This window comes from Anabas testudineus, chromosome 11 (genome assembly GCF_900324465.2).
Source record: "Anabas testudineus chromosome 11, fAnaTes1.2, whole genome shotgun sequence".
NCBI lineage: Eukaryota > Metazoa > Chordata > Actinopteri > Anabantiformes > Anabantidae > Anabas > Anabas testudineus.
The window spans coordinates 14,232,245-14,252,120 of record NC_046620.1 but is presented as its reverse complement, the minus strand read 5'-3'; the positions used below and the strand labels follow the sequence as shown (position 1 = coordinate 14,252,120).

General features: G+C 42.8%; 1 protein-coding gene across 1 annotated transcript; it reads right to left on the bottom strand.

The window, feature by feature from the left end:
* Window positions 1-11,907: 11,907 nt before the first annotated feature.
* On the bottom strand, window positions 11,908-14,355 carry evx1 (even-skipped homeobox 1). The gene is made up of 3 exons (XM_026347713.1): window positions 13,989-14,355; window positions 12,862-13,097; window positions 11,908-12,435 (listed from the first exon to the last, which is right to left on the bottom strand). Exons 1-3 carry the CDS (start codon window positions 14,353-14,355, stop codon window positions 11,908-11,910), a joined length of 1,131 nt encoding a protein of 376 aa, XP_026203498.1.
* Window positions 14,356-19,876: the final 5,521 nt, after the last annotated feature.

Genomic DNA, 19,876 nt, shown 5'->3' with positions numbered 1-19,876 from the left:
CTTGGCTGTCATCTCTGATCCAACACTCTCACACAGCTGAATCTTAATCTGCTTCTCTGTGCACCACATGCCCCCACTCACACACACACACACACACACACACACACACAGACACAAACTTTGTGAACTTTATTGTCCACCTCCTAGCACTCTGGGCCACAAATAAATTTGCATTCACTGCCAATTCAGATGCTGTACAAACATCGCTGAATCTACATATTGTTGACGTGTCCAGGTGCTAAGTCACCATTATATCTCCTTCCAACACACACACACACACACACACACACACACACACACACACACACACACTATACACTCTGGAGCAGGCAGGTCACAGTAGCCCCAGAGCAATGGACTGTGCTAAGCAGGTAAATATAGCGAGGACAGGCTTTATTAGAATAGAAAAAGCTCTGTTACTGTCAGGGGTAACCATGACTGATTCGGACAGATCTTTACCTCCACATGGAGTTGTTCTTAGCTATTCAGAGAAGTCTTCTTATCTCATGCTTAAATCTTTTCTGTACTATTGTCAGTGTGCACCGTTTCTAATTTACCACTAATGGTCTAGGTCCATAAAAAACAAGAAGGTGTATGTAAGTCATGTCCTCCTAATGTAACTGCCCAGCAGATTACTGCCTTATTGCCTCCAAATCAATACTGTTGCATGGGTGAAAAATAAAGCTGGTGTTTCATCTCAAGTTACCAGTATCTGTCCTGTATACACACACACACACACACACACACACACACATACTCACACTGTCAATGCACTCATTTTCGCATGCATGTTCATCATGGTGTTAAAATGTAAAAAGATAATTGGACAATGGAGAGATAAAGAATGGAAATGGAGACATGCACGGGAGATGTGGAGCCCAGGTTGTGTAATCTCTCTGGCTTTGTCACCGCTGACAGAGCTTACACACAGAGAACCATCCATTCTCAGTCCTCTAAAGCTCATTGATTCTATCAACAGCCAGGCGGCGTAAGGACCCGCTCCCCCTCCCTGCCACCACCACATCACCACACACTCACTCTATAACTGGGATCAATATTGATTATCATCTTTAAACTGCCTGTCTTTGACTGTGTGCTTCAGGAGCTGATGTACCCTAAAGGTATGTCTAAGGATTGAGGAAAGAATAAAAGGCTGTGAAGACTTTAGTTCTGGGTTTATCATTTTTGGGGCTTTGTGACTGAAGGGAGAAATGGAAAAGCAACTTGAGATAGGGAGGACAATGTCAGGGAGATTGCAATATACAAATTAGGAAAGGCATGATTTTATGGTTTGTAAAAACAAAGCCCCAGATCGCTGTTTGTGCATTTTCTCTTTGCATGTCTATAAACAGTGGTGGACTGCTGCAGCAAACACAGATCTTCATCCAAATCAGATTCAGCGTCCAGCTCACTCCTGTCCTGTGTCCTGCACTTCCACTGTGCACCTCTGGACTCCCTTCCGTCAATCACACCTCTCAGATAGCTCCATGATCGCAATCGACACTCAAATGATGGAAGTGAATAAAACTCATTACTGACAGTCAAAATGAGTGATAGCTGGGCATTAAAAGTTGCTTCTTGTCCACAGCCGTTCATCTCTCAGCCGTGCTTTATGGTTGGGAAACCTGGTCGGGTTCCCATCGCCTTTCTGCGCCAGTCTCCATCAATCCACCACATCTACCTCCTCCCCTACTTATTGCACCTTGTGTTGTCAGGCATTAAACCACTTTTTTCCTGGTGGTGGGAGAGCCTTTAGTTGTGGGGTTTGGGCAAATGGTGTCACAGAAGTCTTGGTGTCTGGGGTTGCAAATGCGGTTGCTGCAATAAAACAAATGAGCTGCTACTTTTTATTTTAATTTGGCACCCTCTGGAAAGTGGAACTAATTATTTCCCACACTAGTAGAAACAGTGGCTGGACAAAAGGGCCCTTTGGACATACCCGTGCTTGCTTAACTCCTCCACCATTACGCTATTAAACTGCTGCTGTCCATACTCCACCTGACTATACTAACCACTGCCTAAACAAGTCTTTACCTAATGTAAACCAAGCCAGGTCAGTGACTCACCCTCTGTCTTAGAACTCCTCCTAACTGGTCCTGTCCTCATAAAACCCTGTGCAGAGAGAGTGCAGTGTTTACAGAAACACAGGAGCGGCTCACCTCTGATCTGATCTGCGATAGAGAGGGAAAAAAAAAAAAAGACATGAGTGCGAATGAGAGAGAAAGACAAAGAGAGAGAAACAGAGAGGAAAGGAGACGCCAGGGGTTACATGATTGCAGGACAAACTCATAAAAGTTCCATTAACCCGCGAGGAGTTAAAGAGGCCCTGTTTTCATCCAGCAGACAGCCGTCACAAACAGAGCATCACCATAAACCCCCGTCCTCCTTCCTTACCTCCATCTTTCTCTTGATCTCTACAGCCTTTGCTCCCATAATCTTTGTCTTGTTCCCCTTCATCCTTTACTTCTCTTACTGTCTTATTCTCTTTACTATACTTTATTCATAGCTCTTCTCTAACTCTAATCACAATGAGCAGCATCATACCCTACATATAATAAGCGCTTTAAACAGGGATCTGTAAAATAAAGGATTACCTCTTCTACTTACGTGCTTACGCTCTTCCTCCTCTTTTTGCCTCCCCCTCGGATGAACAAAACAGGACTCCCTCGTTACACCCTCAACTCCCTTAATCTGGGTTCCTGGTCTGTGAGTCACAAGCTGAAGACGCCACAGGTCTATCTGTCAGCGTCAGCCAGTCTCTCTTATTAAACCGGCTCGCCATTCATCCACGTTTGTTCACAGACGGCTTTCAAGTTCATCTAAAGAGAAATGCCAACAATGTGATTAGAGTATTTGCAGAATTGAAGCAATTGTGCTCAGTTTGTGAATATAAAAAACATAGAAGTGATACGATTAGTTACAAAATCAGCAAAGTTTTGGATTTAAGATAAGAAATCTCACATTGCCTCGTTTTTGCCTTTGCCAATGACTTTCATTTTTCTTTTTCCATTCTATTGTTGCAAAATGCTAACGAAGCAGCTCCTCTGTGATTGATTCTCAGCACAACAATTGTGGTTTCTGCCAGAAACAAAACATCACTTCTCATTCACCATATAGACCCAAATAACACTGACTTGTTAGAAACATAAAGGTTTTCCTGAAGAGAAGAACTGTACTAAATCAATATTTGGCAAGAGCAGTGAGTGCAAACTCCTTATATAGTTAAATCAAAAGTATAGAACTTCATATGAATCATTTAACATTTCAGATCTGAGCATGTATGCAGTCATAAAAATTCATACATTACTGTAGCTTTATTGATTTACTAAATCTCAGTGATAAAATCTTCTGCAAGATAGAACAAATTAAGCTTCCTCTGTTTTACATTCTCTTCGTGTTTACACAAGCACTGATATTAAAATGTCTTTTTAAGATACAAATTTGATGTGACTAATTTACACTGATGAAGGAGCTTGGTAGGATTTTGGCAGAAGGAAGAGTTGTGGCAAAGATTGTAACAGAAGAAGTGTGGACAATACAGAATTTTAAGGTAGACTTGGAAAAGTGTAATTGTGACTGATTTAAATTAAGAAAAGTATGAAAATAAAGAGAAAATAAGTGATTGCATAAGCATTTGCCCACTTGATGTCAGTAGATGAATCTATGAGTTACTTTAAAGGAATTATGTATGCAATCAATAATTTAGTCTTTTCTATTTTTCATTAATTTACATTAATTTGTAGAGAGCTGTTTTCAATTTGACATGGAGAGTCTGTGTTTTGATCGGTGCCAAAAAAGCCAAAGTTAAACTGACCCTGATTTAAAACAAAAAACCTACATGATAAAAACCTTCAAGGGGACTGAATACGTTTTACAGGCAGTACATCGGATCAAGATTAATAATATGATACTAAGGAGAGACAGAATTAAAACCATAAAATGTAATATTATACGATTTACTATACTACACGTAACATATACTGTATTTTTCTGTGGAATCATTCTATGTAAAAAAAAAAGAAAAAAAGAAAAGATATAAATAAGACAAAATCCTGATAGGCTTGCTTGTTGAGATTCTTTTAGCATTGAATACGCAGACAGTGTTGACCCCACCTCTACTCGGTCAGTCACCAGAGTTTTATAGTTTTGGGGAGGTCCGCACCCGGCTAAACAGCATGAGTGTTCTTTCAAATCATCCATTAAAGCACTAAGCACAGGCTCTTAGCTCTTCTTCTGATGCCCTCGCTATCTGGTACCACCATCTCCTCTCCTCTCTTTCCCATGGTGTAACCTTACCTCCCAAACTTATCTTACCTCTGCTCGTGCACGCACGTGCACTCACGCATATGAAAACACACACTAGTACGGCCATCACACTGAGGACATTCACTGACATGTTGCAGTCCCTTGCCCCTTACTCTATCCTTAGCCATCACAACTAAACACCTAACACTTGCCCTGAACCCTAACCTTAGCTCTAAAACCCTCACACAGCCCTTTAAAGCTACCTCAGTTACTGTCTAATCAAACTAGTATATTTCTTTCTTTTTTTTTTTTATTACTCATTTGATTACAAATGTTATGTAATGTCATCTTGAATATGCACATGGTGACTAACTCACATGATATTATACCAAAAGGTCATCTCCCTTACCGGTTCATGTAAATGTTTATATAAAGAAAAACCCTCAATACTCCTTAAATGCTGGGGATTGTTCCTACTGCAGCAATGTGTGCATCAGCATGTGGAGTTAAAAACCTTCACCAACCACAGTGATGTCACATTTGCTAAGCTGTGACTGGACTGTCGCTGCTCTGAGAGGGTTTTTAGTGAATAGTCAGTTAACTGCCTCATAGACTCTTTCCAAAAAGAACATAAAACATTTATGTCCATAATAAAGAATGAATATAATGAATATATTTACATTTTAATTATCGTGAGAACTTTTGAAATGTAAGCTTTTTGTTTTTACCTCACATCGCCAAACCAAACCATAGGCATTGGTCAGCAGGACGACTCAGCACTTCACTCTGAATGCAGGTTGGGGGATGGGGAGGACTGAGGCCAGAGAGTTGGGAGATAGAGAAGCAGGGAGAAGGGGAAGCCCAGACACCCCAATCCCCCAGGAGAGGACTAGTATGCTGGGTGTGACGGTCATGGGATGGAGGCCTAATGAGGATACATCACCGCAGCAATGAGGTGCTCTATCACAGGGAGGCACACCAACAGGCAGGCACGCACAAGCCAGCATGCACCCGCATCACCAATAGATACCACATGGACATCAAACCCTTAATCATATCACAGCAAACCTCAATTGCAGCACATTTGCACTATGAAAGAGAAAATGCTGCATTTTGAGTGATGTCCAGCAGTGACGTCCAGAGAGGCTGTGGGAACAGGGCTTTTCTCCTACACTGTGCAACTGAGTCTGATTCTCTGGGAAAGAAGGGAACAACTTTTCCTGTCGCCTTCAGCCACCACCGTTGCCGAGCAGTAACGCAGCCAGCGTGCAGTAAAATAAAACGAGGTGTGGAGAGAATTGAACTGATCTGCGAAGCCATTGGCTGCAGAGAGGCTCGTAAAATAACACACTGTCGTAAAACAAAGTGCTTATTAAATCATTTTCAACAATATCGCACGATGTGGTGTGCTCCGAGAGCAGCTTCACAAAACCACCAAGATGTCATGGGGAAAGCAGCTGAACAATCAAATGAAATTTAATAAGTTACTCATCATCACAAAGCTGAGTAAGACTTTTGGGAGACATCGGTGGCTTAGCCTCTATCAATAAAGTGACACTTGACCATTATGTGGCCATTACTTGGACTTTAAGTGACAACTGTGCAGCAGAGGAGCAGAGGAGCATAGCCTCTTCTGTATGTCTAAAATAGGCTTGTGGTGTTGCTTATTTATTTATTTTCTTGTGTGTGGGTGGGGTCAGCTGTGTGTGTGTGTGTGTGTACACACAAACAAAACCACAAGCCACATGCACACTGCATGTGTACAATATGTTATATGTTCTACTGGACGTTCAGTGTGAGGCAATAACACCTTCTGTAGGATGGTTTGCCTGGTGGGGAGAGACACACAAACACACACGTCCTAACATCTTTACTATCTGCAGTCATTCTTTTGCACTCGCCGCGGCTGGTGAAGTAGAACTCTCTGCAGTGAGCTTTGATCATTTAAAGCTCATAATGGAGACGCTGGGAGCACTGACGAGAGTTTTCACATGGATTCGTGCAACAGGACTAGTAGTGAGAGGTCACACAGCACACAAAGGGAGAAAACATTATTAGGAAACTGCATTATGGGGAAATCACCATGATCAGCTATAGAAGTTGAATGGATTGAGTTAGTACGAATGAATCTGTTAGAATACAGCTACAGTGAATGACTTACTTAGGCAGCCTGTGCTACTTGAATGAAACAGGACTACATCATCCAGCATCATCCTGATGGAGTTGTTTCTGAAAGCTGGGAACAGATTTTCCTGCTTTCCCTCATTCTCTCCCCTTACTATGTTTTTATACCTTATCATTGCATATTTACAATTCAAATTTTGTTCTTATTCAAGATCACCATTCTGTTACTGCCATGTCTGAGTATACCAAACTAGCCCAGACATTTATGACAGCCAGTAACTGAATGTAAACTGACTCAAACTTTATCCACAAGCATTAATTTAGTCCCTGAAGGAAAAGAACAGATTACTTGAGTAATTTGGCGTTTTGCTTGACAGATGACTGCCACAAAGCAAACAAACAGAGTTCAATGTATGTATGCATTTAAATATTAATAACCAACGTAGGAAGTGAAATCTCTATCAGTGTCAAATGCTCTTGCCATTCCCTGTTTCATCAATCAGGACACAGGAAATGGTTCCACATGAGAAAGTTCAGATGGATGCTTCAGAGTTCCTGCAAAATTAGATATCTGTATTACTCACCCAGACCAACCGTAAACTAAAAAGAAGAATATTGCACAGTCTCACTTAACTGAGTTAAACACTGAAATCTTTTGAAATGATGCTCTCAACTCTCAAGTCTGGTGCTAGTTTTTTATATATATATATATATATATATATTTTTTTTTTTTTCCTCATAAATGTATCAAAATCTGAAATGGCTCTGAGCCCAAGATCTAACGATGAAAATGAGGCAATGAGGATTAAAATGAGAGGATCGGCACTGCAATTTAAATAAGGCCCCCCCATCCCACCCCACCCAGGAGGCTGTTCTGGTTCACCAACCCTCACCCTAACAGCTGTTTTGCAAGAGGTAACACTCCAGTGAACCCTATTCACATCTTGTACCTTTAATTTCAACAGATAAACAGTTTTTCTGTGATAGCCACTTAGCTTTGCTTTTCTGCACATAAGATGTTTACAGCCTCAGTTAGATATTTCCCTGTTCTTGCAACTTGTATTAAAAATCTCATTGCACTCAGTATTCTGCCTTTGTGTTTTCCTGGTACATCACTTCACAGTAGTGTCCTTCAGGACACTGACATGTTTGTGCATTTGTAAATACAGATGAATCTGGAATGTTTCACACAAAGCTCAAAAGCAAAGCCAAGTGAAGTCTCCAAGTCACAGTTTTTCTTTGCCAGTGCAGGCAAATGTCTCCTTTTACACCACCTTTCAAAATGTACTTGTACTGTGCTTAACTTTTATTTCAGTCCCTTAATTTGTCAGCGACACAAGTCCTAGAAACAAATTCCATTTTCAACAACATTTCAATCAGGCAGAATTAGTACAACTCCCTTTGTTTGTACCCATATTTCTTCATTTTCAAAAAGAGAGAAATCTTAACACTTAAATATGAGTCAAACTCTGACCTCTGTACAGATCTATATAAATAACACTGGGTGCTGTATTGACTAGACTGACAAACTGATAGTCAATTCACTGAATTGACTGCATTGTTGTATTAAGCAATGTATTTATTTTTAACTATTTTCAATACTACCAATAATTGTATGTGTTCATCTTTTACTAATTTGGAGATTTTAGATGGCAACTAGGTGTTTTTTTTTTTTCTAGACTACCACTAGCATGCTAGATCCACATGCCTCCGCACAAATGCTTAAAATCTCCAGGAGCAGGCTATGTTGATGAGCAGCGTATAGTCTGGTGCAAAAACAGCGTTAATCTGTGTTTATATAGTGGTTATCGTGTCTTACTCATTTTCATTGCATTTATTAATTTGCCTATTCTGTTCCATCCTACATGATACTTTCTTACCTGCTCAGCTTGTCTGCGCTCAGCACACATTAGTTACCGTTACGCGCAGGGCCTGTGAAAATAAAATAAAAACCGCACCACACAATTTACAATTCGTATCAAGTGAAGTATTCAGCTGTCAATCCGACAGCATCTCTATGGGTTTAAGCATATTTATTCATTTTACTCCGAGTTTGAGTCCGCGCCACTTTTTGGATACGTTAAAAAGAGATGTCAGAGAGGTGATGACTGATGAGGCTGTTGTGAGGTGTTCAAGTGTCCAGTGCTGCTGTTGTTTAGTTTACATATGTGGACAAATCATGGTTTGCTGGAGCTCATTAGCTGTTAAAGCTGCTGCAAACTTCCTCGCAGACTTGCTGGATTTCTGATTGACAGTGCACTTATTGGGATGAAAGTATTTTTTATCAGATCAGCCTTTTTTTTTGTTTTTTTTTTTGTTATAAACTCACACTGTATCGAATCAAAGCTGCATTTGTCCCAAAAACCAAACACTGTAAGTTCACTTTCATTAAAGACATTCGTTTTCAGCCCTCGATGGGAATATTTAGAAGCCTATGTAGTATTTTTCTGTGCGACTGTGCACAGAAGCTCTGATTCGAACAACTAAATAGGAGGCTTTAAAGGGATCGATTGATATTCTGAATCCATCCTGCTCTTTTTGTTGCTCTTGTATGTCACATAAGCATGTAGCAGCCGGCCCCATTTTCCTGCTGCATAGCTGTCTCCGGTGCGCCGTAAATAATGTTGATAAAGACGCCACGGGGAAACGACTTTCACGCGTCCCCCGATTGATTTATCGTGACCTCCTTTTTTCGAAATGATATTGGAAGTCTATTTAAACAGATGAAGGCTTAAATTGTCTTGCTTGTATGTGCATTAATCTCCCATTCATCATCATTATACCGTGATTGGTCCGTCCACGCCTTCGCCAGCCCCTTGCGTTACGACAAGGGCCTGTAAATTAGGATGTAATCCAATTTTAACAGCCACAGACCTTTTTTTTTTTTTTTTTTTTTTTTAATTCAAGTCAGTGGACAGCTGCACAGCACCGCCCCTATCAAAACGCTTTGTGCTAGTTGTGGGAGCTGGGGGAGCCCTGAGCCAATTCTCTCTAATAGGATCTTACAAGGCTGATGTAATTGCTGTTACGTGCGCAATCTATGAACCCATCACATCTTGAAGCACAGTCGTACACAATATTCCAGCGATTAAATGGCATGTTGATGCCGGACCAGGCCGCTGAGGAATCGGGCCGTATAGTTTATACAGTGAGGAGACGCCATCCATGCGCCTGGCTGGCTGAACGTGGCCGTAATTTGCCTCACTTTAATGTGTCATTCTGGCACAGGGTGACTCGGGTTTAGAGGATGATCGTATAGTGCTGCTGCTCCTGCGTAACCAAATGAAAATCGGATTCAAGCTCTCTCTCTAGCCTGTTAACAAATATCCCGCACTGACACCAGAATTTTGGAGGGACTGCGCCTTTTGAATATTCAGCTCTATTCGTCTTTATTTTATGGTGCGATTTCATTATGCACAAAACCTAAGTCGTTTTCCTGCGTGACCCGTGTCCCTATCAGGCTTAAAGACACCGGCTGATAGTTTACATAAATCTGCCTTGTGGTTTCGCCCCGAGCCGGGCGGCTTAAACGGTGTATTATTCCAAACATATGCATTTTAATCAGCTTGGTCACACTTACAAGAACTCCAGTTAATAAGGCCATCAATCAAACACTTGTGCGGGAGGCAGGGTGGGAGGAGGGAGGAGGGCTCAGTAGTGCGGTGTGTGTGGGTTGAAGTGGTGACTGATTAGGATGAACCTTTTACCTCAGAAGAGGATGAAAATCTGACTTTATAACACGTTTTTGGGGGGGTTCTATATTTTTCCATGTGGGCATAACATTGGTGTTCAACGTTAATGAAATAAGTCGTTAGTACTTGGACAGAATTTCGTGTAAAATAATTCTATTACACGTCAAGGTGTGTGCTAAAGAGCTGCTATTTCCCAAGCACACTTTGGATAAATCTCATGTCGACGCAAACCAAGGCGCAAAGCCCATTTTAAAACGTGATTTGTGCGTTTCTCTGCGGACCCCAGCACCTCGCCAACCACGTTACGCCCTGAAAACTCTTTTAATTTGCTCAGCCTCGGTCAAATGCGGCCAATTAAGATGCCGCTGATTGGTGGCGGGCCTCTCTGAATCATCGATTTTTCTTTTTTTTTTTTTTGCATTTCCAATAGCCTATCTTCAGACTAATTCTGTCGTGTCTATTAAGTGGTCGGAGAGAAAATATGAGAGGCGTTAACGGAGTCCGGGGACCACTTAACTGTCACAGTCAATCTAGCGGTCCCATCAGGAGACATGGGGGCCACATTGTGGTGTTTTGACACCGACCACTTGAGAAAAAAATTAGTGTTGTTATCGTAGGGGGCTGTTGGATTAGGCTGTCAGTAGAGAAAAGCCTTACATGCCTGCTAAACGCAAGTGAAGTGACTTCAGTGGAACACAACATGCTGGAATCTAATTTTATTTAGTTGTCAGTACATTTAGATTTGGTGAATCCTCAAACCAGACTCTGCTTCAATAAGTTCATCTCAGATGTTAGACAAACACATTGCTCCGTTGGTGCTTTGACAATGTTTATTGCAAATTAGATGTTGAGGACAACCCAGCCAAAAGAAAAATAATAAAAAAAAAAAAAAATTATAAAACATCATTCGTTAGTCCGCTTTCTCCAGGAAGTGCCACCATGTTGGTGAACCGGTGCAAAGCGAGGAAAAATATTTTTTAAAAGGCCTATAGACAAATGATTTAATCACATTATCATCAGATGTATGGAGGAGCTCTTATTACTAATTGGGAGAACCAGAGTTCGATGGTCTTAAACCCGTTCAGTGTTTTTCCCGTTTTGATTGTCCCCTCTCTCTGTCTCTCCATCCTCTTCTGGCTTCTTCCTCTTCACCCTCTCCTCTCAATCCCCCCCCCCCCACCCCACCCCACGTCAGCCCGTGCAGACTGTAGTAATCCGTTCCCCTGGCGCCTTGTTACCTTTTGGCAGCAACCATCTCTTCCTGGTATTATCATTAATTCAACACCCAAAAATCACCGGGTCGTACATATACATCACTTACTAATTTTACCAGCATCTGCACATTTCGGCCCGGACCGCCTTGGAGGCCCCGGTGTGGAGAGCTGCTTTCTAATGAGACGGCCGCAGTCTTGTTAACAAATCCCCTTGTTAAAAAGAGAGATGGAAAGCATCATTCTCGCGTAACTAACAATACATGGAGGTCGATTTGGACGCGTAAAGAGACGACAAGTAATGATAAAAACCTTCGCGCCATCCATCACGGAGATTTAAACGTTTCTCTCGATTCCTTCTCTCACACATCAAATTAATCTTCTAAAAAATCAAATCTGGTTTTGTGTCCATGCTGTCATATTTCATCACTCTGCCCTGGCTCGCAATGAGATTATTATTTTTCTTTTTCAGTAATAGGAGATCCGTTGTGCGTCACACAGCTGAAGATCTGACTAATTATCTTGCCTCGAGTTTAAGCTGGCACATCTTCATGCTGTATCAGTCCTGATCATATAATATGTTCGGTTAAAAAGCTTATGGTAAAGGCTTATATAGAACAATAGTTGTTTTCGTTTTATCTGGTAAGAGGCACTTCTTCCCTCTGGTCTAGCGTCACAGACGAGGATTTGCTGAGCACTGAAGGCGTGAAAGTGACAAAAGCATCAGTCCTGCTAGTTGGGGAGCAAGCGAAATCCGAGCCGGTGGGCCTGGATGAGATGCCGTTAGATTGGCTGGAGTGACAGGCCAGACAGGAGCAGGGACTTCCTCCGGGACCGAGGCCGTGGGTCGTACCCGGGTACAGGGAGGGGTGTCTGAAGGCGCACAGGAGCTCCGGCCTCTGGTAGGGGTGAGACAGCATCCGGAAACTGTCGAGGGAGCGCAGAGGGTTGGAGAAAGGGGTAGTGGCCGGAGCCGAGCCAGCTGCGACACCCAGGTGGGAGTAGTAAGGTAGCGGCAGGTGGGATGGGAAGGGGTAGGGCAGGTTCCCCGTGGCCGCCGCATGGCTCATCATGTAGGTGTAGAAGGCCGGGTCTGCGGGGTGAGGCCACGTCATAGCCAGACGCTGGCGCTTGTCTTTCATCCTGCGGTTCTGAAACCACACCTGGGGCAGAGACACGTCGGGTCAAACATTAACCACGGACCTCCATTAACCCAAAGCCAAACCACAATAACAAAAGCAACTCATTGCTTCCGCTTTTACGCACGACTTTTCATCGGAACGAGTCCTGCAAATTGTTTTTCTTTGTAATTTTGTTACATGCATTCTTCTTAATATTTGGGAAAACGTGAATCATAGGATGTAAAACGGCCTGTGTTCCCAGTCTACAGGTTTTAAATTCTGATCGGCATTTTGTAGGTCCCTTTCCTTATCGTTTGTATAAAATGAGCCTTTGGTTATTTAGAATAAACCAGTTTTGCAGATGTCTCGACTTTGCAGAACTTTAGAACTAAAAGCTCAATAAATGGGAACACGCTTTGTGCCACCGAGGCCTAATTCAGCCCTTCTCTTTTGACGAAGTGATCTCACCTTAATGGTAGTTTCAGGAAGGTTTAAGGCCGCCGCTAGTTCGCATCTGCGCGGCCTGGACACATAGTTCTCCCGGTAAAACTCCTTCTCCAGCCGAGCGATCTGCTCCCGCGTAAACGCAGTCCGGTACCGACGAATCTGGTCCGCTGCGTAGGACAGAGAGCCCTGACCCGGGACAGTTTTACCCGGGTCAACGCCAGTATCACTCGGGTGACCTGGGGAATCTCCGTTTCGACCTGAATGAACGTGCAGAAGAAGAATTTTTTTTAGCAGGAGTGTAAAACATTAAATTTAAAATGCTACAAAAACACAACGAAACCGTTTTCTATTTGTATTTAGTGAGAATGTTTTAGAAGTGATAATTAAGACATCATGATAGAGGGATCGCTGACATAGCAGCACAGATAGCTCAGTGTTCATGCTGCGGATGTACCTGCTAATATTTTTATTTTTTGTAATTTCCAGATTAGATTTGTATCTGTTGATCCCATTATTCTGCTCTTCACAATTACATTATATTATCACTTTTATTTTGTCAGCCAATTTGATTTAAGGCAAATAAAAATGATGATACATTTACACTGATGTTGCTATTTGTTAATATAATTTAGCTACAGATGTATCTTTACAGTCTTTACACATACACGATATCAGAAATTACAAAACCTTGTCATGGCTTTCCCCTTTACGTTTTTATTTCTCCTGTTTGCCACATAATCCTGATCATTTCTCAGGCATCAAATAAACACACGGGGCAGATTTGCTGTAGGAGAGACTCCCTTTGGAAAATGAGTGGTTAGATTGTGGGTGTCACCTCAGCAGGTTTCCAGCCACACTAGTCACTTGTCAGAACAGTTGTGCAGCAGCTACACTTTATTCTGTACTCTGTTATTAAGGCTTAGTTGTATTCCACTGAGCAGACTTTCTGCCATCTGTCATTTTCTTTTTCTTTGTACATTTTCGTGTATGTTAAATGTATTTTTTAATACTCCCTAATCCTGACATTTATTTATTTTTTAACTGGCATAATTCAGTCGTTGTCTTTGAGTCAACTTCATTAGCAGCACCATGCACTCAGAGAAAACCTGCAGTGGCATGCAGAACCCAAACACACAGCTTATACCTACCTTTAGCTGTTGGGTAGTCCATGCTTTCAGGCGTGCAGCTGACATCAATTTCCTCGTAGAAGTCCGACTCTGTGTCTGAGCTGCTGGCGTCTTTGTGGGGATGATCTGCGGTCCGGTGCCTCTCCTCGGAGGAGGACGTGCCAACCGGCCTCATATCGGCGCACATATTCCTCCTTGCGCTCTCCTCCACCAGCAGCTCGGTCCTGTCCCGGGAATAGGGCGCAGCAGCGGGGCTCAGACAGCTTCTGTGGCTCGGCTTCCCCTGCGGTTCTGGCACGGGGCTCCCGACTGCTACCGACAAATTAGCTCCGTTCTTGCCAAGCTGACCTCCCTCCGCCAGCATCATCATCTCCTCTCTGCTTTCCATCACAACCACGACTTCGAAGCCTCGACTCCGCAGGAGAGTGCAAGCCGTCAAAAATATCCAGGCGATGATTTTCTCTGGTTGGAGGGGTGTGTGCGTGTCTAGCGGTGGTGATGGTGGTGATGATGGTGGTGGAGGTGGACGAGGGGTGTGTGTGTGTGGGGGGGCTGACTCCTAAAGAGAAGGAGAGGTTTCTGGAAAAGAGGGGATGCAATCCGGTCTGACCCTGAGAGACGAGAGCTCCAGAGTGCGAAGAGGGAGCTCTGGGAGGGATCACCATTTACCCTGTCTCTCTCTCTTTCTCCAGAGCTGTCATTCTTAATAGGCCAGTCGTCATTATGGTCCCCCCCTGATGACGACACGCATTGATTAGATATATGGGTAAACCGGAGCAATGGCAACGTCGAGATGGAGGTGTGTGTGTGTGTGTGTGTGTGTGTGTGTGGGGGGGGGGGGGTGTTAGAGGGCACAACAAGCTGAGAGGAAAACAGGAAACAGCGTCTGTCCCTCTGTGCAGTTTATTTTTCCCGAGCATATCAACCAATGCATTTATTCTTAAAAAAAAAAAAACATATTTAAACAAAATCAACGAAGAACAAACAATTTAAATAAAAATAAAAAATAATGTCAAATTTACAATATATTGATTTTGTCTGCATCATTGTATATTATAAATAATAATACAATAGAAATTTAATGATTTACTTGCTTTATGTGCACCCTTAAATAACCACTTCCCCCGCCCCATTCCTCTCTCATCTGTTATGACCCCCCACCCCCCATTCTCACCTTAAGTAGAGTCAAGTAAAGTCCTCAAAGGTCAAGTCTTGCGGTCAGAGTTTAGATAAGAAGCCATTTGGCAGAGCATGGACCAGAACAAGAAATCAGCACTTCACTCACTATTTGTCTACAATGGTTCATAAAACCTATTATGAATGTTGCAGTTGTGAAATTACCAACATAAACGTTGTTGTGCTATATTTTGAATTAACTGTATACATCAATCCTCTACTGCCCTCAGCATTTCCACTGCAACTCGTTATAGTGTGGCGGTGTCTGTGCTGCTCCAGTAAAGAGCACTGATGGTGGTGCATGCAGGCGTTTAAGGTGGTGATCATTCCGCTCTTCCATATTAAAAACTGTTTCTGGGTAAAAAGGAAAAATTATATGTGTATTATTATTATGTATGTGTAGCCTATTATATGTTCTTTAGGGGCAGATGTAGGGATGATTAATTTATTTTCAGTGTCCTGTCCCTTCAGGGAATTAAATATGATTCCATCCTGTGGGAATTTTTTAATTGAAGGATGCAGAGTGCACATATGTATGTCCACTGGATGTTTTCTGAGGCTAGTGCCTTCTCTGTATGTGATCAAGTTCACTTCAACTGCAACTTGATAATAACCAGTGACTGCGACATGTATCCACTTCTTTAGTTGTTCTCCTGCATTCCTTGTTACCTGTAATCAGATAATGGATTCTAAAATATGTAAAACACAATAAGCACATTGAGTTATCTGAAATTGACACAATGATTCCTGTGGTGGTAATATTGGGAAGATCTGCGGTGCGCCGCTCAGTTGTGGTTCAAACGACTTCCCGGTGACCTGGCCACACCTGAGGCCAAACTGTTTTCAAAGCGTTTCTGATCCAATCTGCAGATTCGCGCGGTGATGATTCTGTGTGGAGAGGTGGAGTCGTGTGGCAGTCTGCAGAGTGTGGCGTTTCAGGCAGCCTCCGCTGTCCTTGTGCGCCCTCGCCTGTCCGAAAGAAGGAAATGGCCCCGAGCGGTGGCCGCCCCCTCCCCCAGCCAACCCTCTGAGAAGTGAGGGAAATTCCTTTGGCTTTCTCCTCCGACTCTTTCATCTGGCCTGCAAAAGGAAAAAAAAAAAAAGTAACACACCTCTGTCCCTCTCTTTCTCCTTTTCCTCTTACCCGAGCCTTTGGCGACTTGTGGCAGCGTAAAACACAACTTGTCACTTTGCATCTCTACATCTGATAAAGAGAATCACAGCATCACAGCTTTTCAAATCGGGTGCTGCCTCTGTCAATGTGCTGACTGCCCTTTTAACGTGTTCATGAGGGTATTTGGAGACTGCACCACGAAGCACTGTTTTAAATGCCACAGACTGAAGATTGTTAATAAAGAACCACAAACTGTTGAAGTTGCAGTAACTTCACTCACTCAAATTATAAAAAAAGGGGAAAACTCAAAGTGGCTTTCTTTCATTTCACTCTGTGCCACTCAGGCCAAACTTACCCTTAGCTCATCATGACACGGTAATTTGTTGTATACTGCCTATGACGGGTTGGGTCAAATGACGTGCATAAACTTATAAATTCTGGTTATGCTGCTATTCTTTCACATCCAGGTGTTTTGTGTTTGTATGTTGAAATATGCACAATGCACATGCTGGATGCGCAGGTCGTGTAGAGATGTCCCTGGATTTTAGAGGCTGATTTAGTTTAATTCTTTTTAACGATGGCAAAGGTCTTGTTGTGCTGCTCACCAGTAGTTATGCAATGGGTCGTAGACAGGGCTGATGGGATCTTGTGATCATCCGGAGATAACACTTAGAGTTTTGCGCAACAGACGAATGACCTTGTGGGTTTACAGTAGTGTCACTTATATTGTGTGTGTGTGTGTGTGTGTGTGTGTGTTTGTGTGTGTTTTAGATAGTGAAGGACAGCAGATGGGTTTGGAGAGTTTGCTGATTGTGGGATCGCATGTCCTTGTTTAGACAAAGCAACAACTATTCCATACATCGCAGTTCATCCTCAGAGTTTGTCTAAAACCCTGCAGAATGATGATGACAGCAGAACAGAAAACCTGGCCCTGCACTCATGTGCTTCAGTGTCTAGTTTCGTCTGGAGATCAAAGACGGGGAGCGCCCCCCGCGGCAGACACTGCAGAATGCGCCCCTCAGTTTTACTAGCCAGCCCAACTTGAACTTGACCATGGAGCCTGCGCAGTACGCATGTAATCCAATCCATGGCACCGCAGACCCGCCAGAGTATTTGCTTTTAGCACCAAAAATTGGTTCAGTGTGTGACAGGGTGGGTTTGGTGGATGTTCAGTGTGCCGCTGGCTGAGGTGCGTCGCGCTCAGCACAAGGAGTCAGAACCTGAAGGAAAATAAAATCTAGTCTCCCTGTCATTATTGTGGCCCCTCCCGCCTCCGTTGCTTCAACTTGGCCTTGAAACAGGATGACGCAGCGACCAGAGCGTTCACTCGCTGACCTTGGAGCGAATCATATCCTGATGACTATACAGCTGGAGGTCTCTGCTGTGCGCTGTAAGAACCGTTTTTATCGCTCTTCCCTGTTCCATCCTGCAAACCCCGCGCTATTACACCAAGGGCTTAGCCAGCCACTGAGATCAGGCCTGTATTGCCCCATTAAACAAGGAAACATCATGGGGTATGGCTTACCACCAATTCAGCAGTAGCAACGCAGCACACCAGGTGCAAAGCCCCGACGTTTCACAAGAGTGCAGGCAATTCTATAGAGTGGTCTGTGCGCCTTTGGCATCTTGGGAAGAGGTGATATTTGCGGGTTCTGCTTGCGAATGGTGTTTTATTTTTAGAGAGTGCTGCAGTCATCAGTTCTATTGCAAGTATATAACGACCCTCACCGCTTTCATTCTGTTACCTGTCAGTTTTTATGTGGGTATTTTGCGCATTAGAGTAGCACTGGGGAAAGGTGGATGTGTGCGTTTGTGTTTGGATTTTTTTTTTGAAGTATTCTGCCCAATTTCAGGACTTCAGTTGCGACTGGAGTCCGGGTGCACATGTTGTGCGGGTGCAGTGTTACTTTCAGATGGCATCCAGCTGATTTGCAGGGGTATGAAAGTGTGTAAGAGAAAACACTGAACGGAGCTGAGTGCGCTCCGAAAAGCAGCTTTGCGGATTTTCATGCAGAGCTACAGGTTATTTCTCACACCTCAGTTGGCTCACGTTGCCAAATTGGAAATGATGTTTTCTGACATGAAAAGGTGTTATTCCCCATTTTAAATCCATTCTTGTTTATTTGCGCAGTAATTCAAGCCATGGTGTAGCCAATAATGACTGAATGAATTAATGTATGGATGAATGGATGGATGAAGATGATAGTCGTTATTTCATGAAGAACTTAAATCACAAAATACACAAAAATGTTTCATTAACACATATATAACCATATTACGCAGGACACTGTGATGCATTATTTTAAGGATGCTTGTTTATTTAGAACAAATAAACGAAGTCAAGCCGAAATCTCCACATTTCAGCGATACTTCCATTTCACCTTAAGATAACCAATTTTTAAAATGAATGCAAACGTCGTTTAGGCTGTTCAGAGCTGTCTGCTTCGGATCTTTAAATATTTTCGTTTTGTTTTAATTAGTTCTACAATTCAAGCCAAATTAAACTTACGACTGTCTCTTCGTGTAACTGTACAAGTGGCACCAAGAGTTTGATTTTATTTTTTTCTTTTTCCAAAAAGATAATTAACCAAACACCACCTGGAATGTAAAATGGGTGCGTGTTAACCCCCTGCTACGTTGGATTGTTTGACGCATAAAGTCGTGTCACTGCATGAAGTTCGTATTTAATTTAGGGGGTGCACGAATGCTGGAGCTGGACTGAGAAAAGCCTTTCCTTTTTTTTGGGCCTTGTTTAATTTCTGCAGTCTGCAGAAATCAAAAAGCCAAAATAGGAGGTTCTATAGATGAGATCATGACGATGATAAAAGTGATAATAATAATACTAACAATACTACTACTGCTGCTAATAATATTAATATTAATAATAACAATACAATGCTGAGGCCTGTAGCGCCTCTTTCATTGCAGACAGTGATGATATTTAAAAAACAAATACGATTTTCCCCTCTATCTTAGCTCGCCTGGCTGCAGATGTGGCTTCTACAACACAACATACACCAGCTGTGGAACTGAGCACCGGCGGAAACCTGCAATGAAACAAACTGCAGACCTTTCTTTTCAGCGAGATTCCTGGATTGCCAATAAATGATTTCACATGCGTCTTATAGGCCAAAGCTTTAGCAGGCTGTAAACGCAACATTTAAAACTTATGGTGGAGAAACTGAAACGACCGAAGTTTGCAGCAAACGTGCCAGTCAACGCGCACACCAGGAACACCTTGGGAGTGAAATTTCCACTTAAGTGCCTGCCTTGAGGTGGCTTTGTATGCGTGTCCGTGTGTCCAAACACGAGCTGGGTCCGTTTTGTTCCTTTTATTTTTTTTATTTTTTTATTTTTTTAGATGCAATCCTTCACAATCACACGGCGGGCGAGCGTCCAAAAAATATGGAAAAGTCAAGTGTGTGACCGCCCTTGTGGTTTAGTGCTTTGACCACCAAAGCATATGAGGCTGTTATGTTTTTGACAACTTTTTGACAGCCGCCTGCTTTACGCACGTGTCATCAACAAGACTGCATGTAGTTCGTCTTAGCAGCCTGTTTTATAACACAATGTATGCTATTAACGATGGAAATTTATAGCTGAGGATAACTTTATATGG

Coding starts and splice junctions, on each gene's coding strand:
- evx1 (XM_026347713.1), bottom strand. CDS start 14,355: ATGGAAAGCAGAGAGGAGATGATGATGCTGGCGGAGGGAGGTCAGCTT. Junction 13,098..13,988: donor GGACTACCCAACAGCTAAAG/GTAGGTATAAGC, acceptor ACGTTCATTCAG/GTCGAAACGGAGATTCCCCA. Junction 12,436..12,861: donor TTCCTGAAACTACCATTAAG/GTGAGATCACTT, acceptor TCTCTGCCCCAG/GTGTGGTTTCAGAACCGCAG.